The sequence below is a fragment of the Cucurbita pepo genome, chromosome LG11, assembly GCF_002806865.2.
Source record: "Cucurbita pepo subsp. pepo cultivar mu-cu-16 chromosome LG11, ASM280686v2, whole genome shotgun sequence".
In the NCBI taxonomy this organism is placed as follows: Eukaryota; Viridiplantae; Streptophyta; class Magnoliopsida; order Cucurbitales; family Cucurbitaceae; genus Cucurbita; species Cucurbita pepo.
Window position 1 is genome coordinate 8,734,877 of NC_036648.1, and position 9,916 is coordinate 8,744,792.

Consider the following 9,916-nt stretch of genomic DNA (forward strand, 5'->3'; position numbering starts at 1 on the left):
CCCACGTTGGTTGGGGAGAAAAACAAACCACCATTTATAAGAATGTGAAAACCTTCCCCTAATAGACGCATTTTCAAGTCTTGAGGGGAAGCCCGAAAGGGAAAGTCCAAAGAGGACAATATTTGCTAGCGGTGGATTTGGGTCGTTACAAATGGTATTAGAGCCAGACATCGGACGATGTGCTAGCCTTCTCGCTGTTCCCCGAAGGGGGTTGACACGAGGCGGTGTGCCAGTAAGGACATTGGGCCCCAAAGGGGGTGGATTTGGGGGCAATCCTACATCGATTGGAGGAAGGAAAGAGGGACAGCGAGGACGCTGGCCCCGAATGAGGGTGGATTGTGATGTCCCACATTGGTTGGGGAGGAGAACAAACCACATAAGGGTGTGGAAACCTTCCTCTAGCAGACGCGTTTTAAAGCTCAAAGAGAACAATATCTGCTAGCGGTGGATCTAAGGTTCAAACTAGGAATTTTAGTAAGCACAATTGTTTGAGTTTTTGTCTCCCCCGAAGAATCTGGTTATGTTTCTATCGAATTCCATTACTGAACAAGAACAAAACGATCCGATTCTGATGATAAAACTCAAAATCAAACACTTCAATTCATCTCGTATATTCTCCAGAAATTCTCATGTCAATCAGAAAAGAAAGAAAAAAAATATTTCAAACAAACCAAGAGAAATGTATGCCTCCTACAATACTAGCAAAAAGTTCACTTACTCTTCAGAATGGTAGCTTCTCAGATCGAAAAATTGCAGGATTTGTGGTAGATTCTTGAGAGACGGCTCCAAATTCCTCTTCCTCCTCCTCAAGTTCTCGACTAACGCCGCCGATTATTACTGCTCTGGATTTCAGAGAGATCACGAATCGGACTAATCCCCTACTGTTCCCGATTACGATGCGACTAATCAGAGATTTGAGAAGTCAAGAGAAAATACCGAGCCGCTGATCTTTGGAGCTGGAACGTTTGTTGCAATAGAGGTGATGGAGGAGAGAGGAGGCGGCAGCAGCGACGGCTGCGCGTTTTCGAGTCGTTCGAGTTCTTCCTTGTCCTCCATTTTTTCACTTAAGTTTATTATATTATTTTGACAATATCATTTATTTTAAGAATTAAAAAAAAAAAAATCAAATTTAACTCGAGGTATATATGAATGGTTGCTAACATACGTGTGTGTGCGCGCACATACATGCAATTAGAGGTTCGTATTGTCTCTCGGGGACGAGAATTGAGATATGGAATATGAACATCATCTTCGATCTCATTTAGCTAATTGGGGAAATTTTTCTACGTTTCCTCCTTTCTCGTCCACTCCCATTAATGTAATACACAGCAGGACGGGAACGTAGATTATAATCACGTAATATACTTTTGTATTACATAATTTAGCGCTCGAAACTTGATCTAGGGACAAAAATGGAATTTCATCATTCCATTTAAAAAAAAAAAAAAGAATGGCCTCAAAAGGGAAAAAGGAAAACTAAAAAATAAAATAAAATAAAATAAAATCTTGAGTAGTTGGTCCCTTTTGGTCATAATTTACACAATTATCACATGTTTGAGTAATTTTTTCAATTATTATCCCAATTTTTTCTTCTCCAAAAGACCTTTTTGCCCTTTAATTCAAAATTTCAATAAAAATACCTTTGTTCTTTAGGTCACATTCTAATAATAATTTATTACCCTAAAAAAGAAAATCAAGAAAATGGAAAAAAAAGCTTTTTTTAAATAAAAAAATAAATAAATATATATATATGTCTTCGAATTGAAACTCGAGATCTTACCAAATCCAAATAAATCATATAAAATTTATCTGAATAAATGAGGGGTAGCTCAATCTGTTTTACTTGGAGCAATTCTATATTGGTGATTTCCTAAGAATTTCCCTGAGATACATGTGAGTGAAGACAAAAACATGTTTCCTAAGAATTTTCCTGGTGAGGACAAAACCTGTTTCGTAAGAATTTCCCTGGTGAGGACAAAACATGTTTCCTAAGAATTTTCCTGGGATACATATGAGTGAGGACAAAACATGTTGGAAGGATTCGTCCTGCTGTAGGGATAGTCTTCTTAAGAAGCAAGGGGTAGGTAACTGGGAATGTTGGGGCCATTAGGTGCCAAATCTGGATACCGGATTCTATAAATTATTACACCTAACTTAAAAACGGTGAAATCCAATGAAATATCCAAATCCCACAAAATCAAACAAGAGAAAAAAAAAAAAAGAAAAAACACGGGTGATTCGATGATATAGTTTAATGTCATGACAACCATTATGTCTATGTTCTTTCGTGTCGAAAGTATGTATCCACTTAAAAACTTATAATCAGAACTTAAAAATCAAAGGAAAAAAGCCCCATTTCTTTCTTTAACTCAAGTTTTGAACTCGGGAAAGCATATGAAATGACTTGACTCTCCCTGACCAGTAAACGAAAGACTCAACTGAACTGCATTAGCCTTTCTTTCACGTAGGGTTGAACAAGGTAAGCTGTTAAAGACTCAACGCAAGATTCTTTCTACTAGAAAGATTAAGACTAAAACCGACTCAACAAAACATAGAAAAAAGAAACTTACGTAAAACCGACTCAACGAAACATCGAGAAATTAATTCTTGAATTAAAATTACTATCGGGATTAGTTCAAATTTTGGGAGTTGAAATTTGGAAAGAGAGAAAGAAAACAAAAGCCAGCTTCCCAAATCACTACCAAATTGGGTGATAACAGCTAAAAAATCCTTCCCTTAGAAAATATGCCTATTTCTTAAGCATTCTTCCCAATTCCTCCATCAACAAAATAGGGAAAGAGCCAATCAATAAGGGTCCACTTAACAACCAATTTCAAATTCCTTCACGAAACTCGATAGCTATCATAATATGGTCGTCTCTCGATAATCGTGAGATGTAAATTCGAAAACCCGTGTGCCCATACGAGATCTTTTTCCTACCTCGAACCTTAGAATGCTTCTTATTAACTATTTGGCATGTACTCGAAAATTTTCATGTCTGATAATGCCAATCTTTACATCTTACCGTGTAAAACTACGAGCTATCTAGTGGAGCCTACTTCCAAACGAGGAAAGGGTTCCTTTTATGCCATTTCATCGATACAAATCCGACATGGAAATTGTTAAATGGTCTATTCATTTAACAAATTCAAACCCACAATTCTTCATTTCATAGTTTCCAAGATTGGTATTGTAAGTATATATTACAGTGTTCTTCCATCACTGTATACTCTGTTCTTCCTTTCATGGTTTCCTTTATCCTTTGATCTTTCGCCATTAGAGGAAGTTTATGGAAATGGGTTTTCGTTTTTGGGTTCTGGGGTTTTGTTTTTGGGTCTGTTTCTTCTTTAGCTGTTCTGGTTCTGTGAATTCCAAGGGCGAGGAAGGAGATGGGTTTCTGAGCGGGACGGTTTTGATCAATGGCAAATCCGCCATTGGAGGTATCGATGAAGATTTCGTTTGCGCTACGCTCGATTGGTGGCCTCCGGAGAAATGTGATTATGGAACCTGTAGTTGGGGCCAAGCTTCTCTGCTTAATCTGGTAATCTGATTTCGATACTCATTAATGGTGATGAACATTATCCGATATGTTTTTGATCGTACTCGTAAATTTTGGCATCTGGGTTTTGTTATTTGATCTTTTTCTTTAAGCTTCCTTTATGGGTTTTTGTGTTTATTTCTAAGGAACAGCGAAAGCATGTCGGTAGCTTTAGCTAAATACTCGTGGCTAGAAAAAATAGTGTTCATAAACTTAATTTTCAAATGCGTGACTAGAAAAACCTCTACTGCTGCTACACTGAATTGTTCTTATTGTTCTTCCAACTGCAGGACCTGGGCAGCAACATTCTATTAAATGCAATCAAAGGTTTGAATTCCTTGACCTCCTTGCATGTTTGGCTCATTATAACGGCTCAAGCCCATCGCTAGCCGGTGTTATCTTCTTTGGGCTTTTCCTTTTAGACTTTTCAAGGTTTTTAAAACGTGTCTGGTAGGAAGAGGTTTCCATATCCTTATAAAAGATGTTTCGTTCTCTTCCCCAACCGATGTGAGATCTCACAATCCACCCCCTTTAGGATCCAGCATTCTTGCTAACACACCGCCTCATATCCACCCCCTTCAAAACTGAAAGGGGGTGGATTGAGGAGTCCCACATCGATTAGAGAAGGGAACGAGTGCTAGTGAGGACTCTAGACCCCGAAGGGGGTGAGGAAGCTAAGCCCTAAAGGGGGTGGACATGAGGCAGTGGATTGTAAGATCTCACATCGGTTGGGGAGGAAAACATAGCATCCTTTATAAGGGTGTGAAAACCTCTCCTTCGCATACGCATTTTAAGAACTCTGAGGGAAAACCCGAAAGAGAAAAGCCTAAAGAAGACCGTATGTACCAACAGTGGCCTTTTAAGTACCTTCAAATCTCGACCTATACAAACTTTATTCTCTGCAAACATTAAAACTAATACCTTTTTTCATGAATGGTGCAGAATTTAAGCCCCTGAAGCTTAGATTGGGTGGCACTTTGCAAGATAAGCTCATATATGATACTGAAGATCACAAGCAGCCATGCATTTCTTTTAAAAGAAACACCAAAGAGTTGTTTGGCTTCACTCAAGGCTGCTTACCCCTTGACAGATGGGATAAACTAAATGACTTCTTCAAGAAAGGAGGGTAATCAAAATCTCATCCCATTTTGCTGTTATGAAGTTAGATTCCTCAAAAGTTGAATGCTGAAGTTGTGTAATCTTATACAGAGCTAAGATTATCTTTGGATTAAACGCTCTCAATGGACGAAAGTTTGCATCAGATGGGTCCGCTGTAGGGGCTTGGAATTACACGAACGCTGAATCGTTCGTGCGTTATACTGTCAAAAAGAACTACACAATCCATGGTTGGGAGTTTGGTAAGAACGGCTACTTGTATTCTTGACGCTTCATAGCGTAAGCGTATTATGGTTCGGTTAACAATTCATAATCGATTTAACTAAGTACAGACAGAGAATTCAAAACTGTTCATGTAACATATATTGTCCGTTTTGGCCTGTTACGTATTGCCATCAGTCTCACGGATTTAAAACATGTTTGCTAGGGAGAGATTTCCACACCCTTACGAGGAATACTTTGTTCTCCTCCCCAACCAATGTGGGATCTCACAATTCATCCCCCTTTAGGGTCCAACGTCCTCGTTGGCACTCGTTCCCTTCTCCAATAGATGTGGGACCCCCCAAATGCACCCCCTTTGAGGCATAGCGTCCTTGTTGGCACACCGCCTCATGTCCACCCCCTACAGGACTCATCCTCCTCGCTGACACATCGTCCAGTGTCTGGCTCTGATACTATTTGTAACTGTCCAAGCCCACCACTAACAGATATTGTCCTCTTTAAGCTTTCCCTTTTAGACTTTCCCTCAAGGTTTTTAAAACGTGTCTGCTAGGGAGAAGTTTCCACACCCTTATAAGAAATACTTTGTTCTCCTCCCCAACCAATGTGGGATCTCACAATCCATCCCCCTTTAGGGTCCAGTGTCCTCGCTAGCACTCATTTCTTTCTCCAATCGATGTGGGACACCTCAATTTTGGGGCACACCACCTCATGTCCATCCCCTACGGGACTCATCCTCCTCGCTAGCACATCGCCCCGTCTCTGGCTCTGATACTATTTGCAACGGTCCAAGCCCACCACTAGCAGATATTATCCTCTTTAGGTTTTTCCTTTCAGACTTTCCCTCAAGGTTTTTAAAACGTGTATGCTAGGAAGAAGTTTCCACACCCTTAAAAAGAATGTTTCGTTCTCCTCTCCAACCTATGTGGGGTCTCCCAGTTCATCCCGAACGACTCGTATTTGACAATGGATAAGGATTCTTCTGTTCTAATCTATGATTGATTTCCATTTTCTTATGCTCAGGGAATGAATTGTGTGGGAGTGGAGTTGGAACAAGAATTTCAGCAGAACAGTATGCTTCTGATACAATTGTTTTTCAGAAGATGGTCCAAAGCATCTACAACGGTGTCCAAACTAAGCCATTAACCATAGCACCAGGAGGATTCTTTGATGAAAATTGGTTCAAAGAATTCGTTGATAAAACTACCCCAACACTGGATGCTGTCACACACCATATATACAATCTAGGAGCAGGTATCAACCACTAGCCAAGTAAGACCTTTATGAAGTTTCAAAAAGTGGGTTAACACTGGAGCTTTTTCTTACTAACAGGAGTCGATGAGCATCTTGTCGAAAGGATTCTTAACCCGTCCTATCTCAATGGCATGGTCGATACATTTTACAAGCTTCATGAGGTCCTTAGAAACTCGCGAAGTTCAGCTAAAGCGTGGGTTGGGGAAGCAGGAGGGGCTTACAGCAGTGGGCATAATCTGGTCTCTAATGCATTCGTCTCGAGTTTCTGGTAATCTAGGCTCCGAAAAACAGGAACGTATGGCTCTTTTAAGACCTTCATAATAAATAGCACTCTTTTATGTGTGTGTTTTATTCAGGTACTTGGACCAGCTCGGTATGGCAGCCACTTTTGATACGAAAACATACTGCAGACAGACGTTGGTTGGTGGAAACTATGGTTTACTGAACACGACAACCTTTGAACCGAATCCAGATTATTACAGGTGAAAGACTAGGCAAATATTTCTAACCTTAAACTCTTCGCTCCTCCCCGGATGCTATTAGACCATTATCTAACAATCAGCTTGCTTGTTTCTTTTCTCTGTTTTCATTTCAGCGCACTCCTATGGCATCGCTTGATGGGAAGAAATGTTCTGTCCACGAGCTTTAACGGGACAAAGAAAATACGAGCCTATGCACATTGTTCTAAGCAATCGGTAAGTAGTAGTACATACTGTAACAGCCCAAGCCCACCGCTAGCAAATATTGTCCTCCTTGAGCTTTCCCTTTCGGGCTTCCTCTCAAGGTTTTTAAAACACGTCTCTAAGGGAGGTGGATTGTGAAATCTCACCTCCGTTGGAGAGGAAAACGAAGCATTCCTTATAAGGGTGTGGAAACCTCTCCCTAGCAAACACGTTCTAGAAACCTTGAGGGAAAGCCCGAAAGAAAAAGCTCAAAAAGGACAATATCTACTAGCAGAAATGCCACCAGTTTTCAACTCGAATTCTAACTCTCAATCTTACAGAAAGTTTTCAACTCGAATTCTAACTCTCAATCTTACAGAAAGGAATCACACTACTATTGCTCAACCTAGATGGAAACACCACAGTTCATGCTGCGGTAGCATTCAACAGAACGAGCGGGTTACACTATAAACACAGATCCTATAAGAATAAGCAAAAGGTTGTTCGGACATCTCGACCTTACGGTCGTGAAGGCGAAGCCTTCAGAGAGGAATATCATATCACAGCCAAGGATGGGAACCTGCATAGTCAAACAGTGTTGCTAAATGGGAAGATTTTGTCTGTAAATTCATCAGGGAACATACCTTCATTGCAGCCTAAGCAAGTGAATTCATCTGAACCAATAATGGTGGCACCCTTTTCGATCGTGTTCGTTCACATACCGAATATTGTTCTCCCTGCTTGTGGCAATGTATGGAACTGAAAATCAGTTCCAGATTGGTGATTTTCAAATCAGAGAACAATTCTAATAAGAGTCTTTGAATCAGAAGATACACATTTTACAGAACATTTGCAGCTTTAGCAGGATTACTATGACTAACAATGNGGAACTGAAAATCAGTTCCAGATTGGTGATTTTCGAATCAGAGAACAATTCTAATAAGAGTCTTTGAATCAGAAGATACACATTTTACAGAACATTTGCAGCTTTAGCAGGATTACTATGACTAACAATGAGAAACAAAATCTCTACATGATCAATAAAATGCATATTTGTGGGGAATATACAAGTATTCACTATGGGTATACAACTGAAGAACCTGATGATGAAATGCAGTCGATGGCTCGTAATGGCGTTCTTCTCGGAAAATTCATGTAATGTAATACTACTCATTCTTCGAAAAGGTTTTAGGTTTACTGCTGGCAAAGACCAACCAAACAATTGTCCCGGTCAAGTAGAAGAAGATCGATGGGGCAAACAATGAGATCTACACATAACAAACGGAAAATTTTGAAGATGCGAAAGAAGTCGGAGGATATGAATGGAATATACAAGTGTAGAAGTTGCCAACTTACACTCCAAGAATGAGTTGAATCGAGAAGAAAGCCAGTGAGTGCAACTCCTACAATCCCGGGTATCGCTCCGACGGTATTCGTAATGCCCTGAGGAGTATTTTTAAGGTGAGGCTTGCTAAGATCGACTACACGAACTATTTGGTATATTATAGAGCTTACACATACCAAAAGGACACTTGCATATTCCGGTGACATATCTTGATGAGTACAGTAGAGTCCTGCGGACGATAATTATCTTAGTACTTAATGGCCAATAGGAAACGATCCAATAACTTCGAGTGTAGATCGTACCAGATAATGCAAAACTAGAGAGGGCCAAGCCACTGGTTAGAATGGCTACTACCTCCCAAGGTGGCAATCCTAAATCAACAGAGGACAAAGTCATGCAAACGGCGGGGGACACAAAGGCGATTGTTTGGCAAATCTTTCTTACCTACATCAAAAACAGAAGAGGATCAAACAAATTATGAACGGAATGCTTCTTGACAAGAAACCGTTAAGAGTTTGTAGCCATACTGTCGTGGTATCGACACCATTGGAAATCAAGTTATCAGCTAACTGTGATGCAATGCTTGTCACGAAAATTGAAGCTAGGGGTGGGAGGATCGAAACCTGAATTGAAAGATTTCTAGAAGTCGTAAGAAAGTCAAATCAATACAAAACACGGTTGAGAGGAGACGTACCCAAGCTGCTTCGGTCAAATTCAGGTTCAATTCCTCGCTGCATAAGAACGTGGATGAAAATCCAAATTCAGTTTTCCGTTACACAAAGCAAGGAAGCAAGGAAGATGGTGAGGAGACGACGAAGTGAGGGTACCTAAAATAAGTAGGAAGCCAAGAGAGACAAGTGTAGTGACCCCAACTCCCGCAGAAATGAGTATATATCATTGCCCAGACTGGCGGATACTCGAAAAAACCCCTCCACGGTACTTCCTAACAATTCGATAAAAAAAAAAGACTGAAAATAAACAACGAAGATCGATTAGACTCAAATATAAGTTGATAAAAAACACGTAGATACCTTGAGTGCAGCGGGAAGTTGTTGAAGTTTGATGGGTGTTGTTACTTTCTTGTTCGGGTACCCGGACTCGGATTCGGATTCATCTGCTATAAAAACAACAAAACCAAATAAAAACGCTTACACACAACACTATTATTATGGTTAAACAACCTGTCTGAAGTCTAACCTGGAAAGGATTTAAGGGGTACTGATGGCTGTCCATCCAGAAACTGGAATCCTGCAAACCTTCAACCACAAAACCTTTAGCCATTACCGCCTCAAATTCATGTTCATCCAAGATTCGTCGTCACACTATGCGAATCTACCATTAGAACCGCAAGCCCAAAACTAAAACGAATAGGTTGTCAATTAAAATCGTTTTCAAAAGTGAATCCATGCGTAGCTCGGTATAAGGACCTATTACTATTCTAAAGATCGATGGTTTGATCCTTCACTAACAGGTGAAACAACTTACCAGGCTATCCCCAGAAAGCCAAAAATGTAGAACACGGATTCCCAACCAAAATTTTGGATGAGAGGAGGAGCCAAAAGAAGTCTGCAATAAACAAAAATCAAATTAGAGTTATGTGACTACAAAGGTAGTCCAAGAAGTTAGATTCATCAACCATATTCCCAAAGACCACCGCTAGCAGATATTGTCCTCTTTGGACTTTTCCTTTCGGGCTTCTCCTCGAGGTTTTTAAAACGTGTCTGCTTGGGAGAGGTTTCCACACCCTTATTAAGGATACTTCGTTCTCCTCCTAACCAATGT

At 40.2% G+C, this 9,916-nt stretch overlaps 2 protein-coding genes across 3 annotated transcripts in view; one reads left to right on the top strand and one right to left on the bottom strand.

The window, feature by feature from the left end:
- Positions 1-3,134: 3,134 nt before the first annotated feature.
- LOC111805339 (heparanase-like protein 3) lies at positions 3,135-7,638 on the top strand. The gene is made up of 9 exons (XM_023690373.1): positions 3,135-3,541; positions 3,829-3,865; positions 4,481-4,664; positions 4,748-4,896; positions 5,897-6,127; positions 6,206-6,395; positions 6,484-6,609; positions 6,723-6,822; positions 7,169-7,638. Exons 1-9 carry the CDS (start codon positions 3,290-3,292, stop codon positions 7,550-7,552), a joined length of 1,653 nt encoding a protein of 550 aa, XP_023546141.1. The 5' UTR covers positions 3,135-3,289; the 3' UTR covers positions 7,553-7,638.
- A 64-nt stretch (positions 7,639-7,702) lies between these two features.
- The window catches only part of LOC111805340 (probable anion transporter 6, chloroplastic), a 5,924-nt gene continuing 3,710 nt past the window's right edge, over positions 7,703-9,916 (bottom strand). The window contains exons 6-15 of one of the 2 annotated variants that reach the window (XM_023690375.1): positions 9,620-9,700; positions 9,332-9,390; positions 9,166-9,248; positions 8,962-9,077; positions 8,829-8,865; positions 8,662-8,757; positions 8,437-8,578; positions 8,311-8,363; positions 8,146-8,232; positions 7,703-8,057 (exon numbers count right to left, since the gene is read on the bottom strand). In XM_023690375.1, coding sequence (XP_023546143.1) covers positions 7,956-8,057; positions 8,146-8,232; positions 8,311-8,363; positions 8,437-8,578; positions 8,662-8,757; positions 8,829-8,865; positions 8,962-9,077; positions 9,166-9,248; positions 9,332-9,390; positions 9,620-9,700 — 856 coding nt within the window. In that variant the 3' untranslated portion in view covers positions 7,703-7,955. Of the gene's footprint in view, positions 8,058-8,145; positions 8,233-8,310; positions 8,364-8,436; positions 8,579-8,661; positions 8,758-8,828; positions 8,866-8,961; positions 9,078-9,165; positions 9,252-9,331; positions 9,391-9,619; positions 9,701-9,916 lie in introns of both variants that reach the window. The other variant, XM_023690374.1, reaches the window with a different exon arrangement.

What these genes read in the sequence shown, in the direction of transcription:
- LOC111805339 (XM_023690373.1), top strand. Translation starts at nt 3,290, where the DNA reads ATGGAAATGGGTTTTCGTTTTTGGGTTCTGGGGTTTTGTTTTTGGGTC. An exon ending in AAGCTTCTCTGCTTAATCTG is followed by an intron (nt 3,542 to 3,828) that starts GTAATCTGATTT and finishes TTCCAACTGCAG; the next exon opens with GACCTGGGCAGCAACATTCT. An exon ending in GACTTCTTCAAGAAAGGAGG is followed by an intron (nt 4,665 to 4,747) that starts GTAATCAAAATC and finishes AATCTTATACAG; the next exon opens with AGCTAAGATTATCTTTGGAT.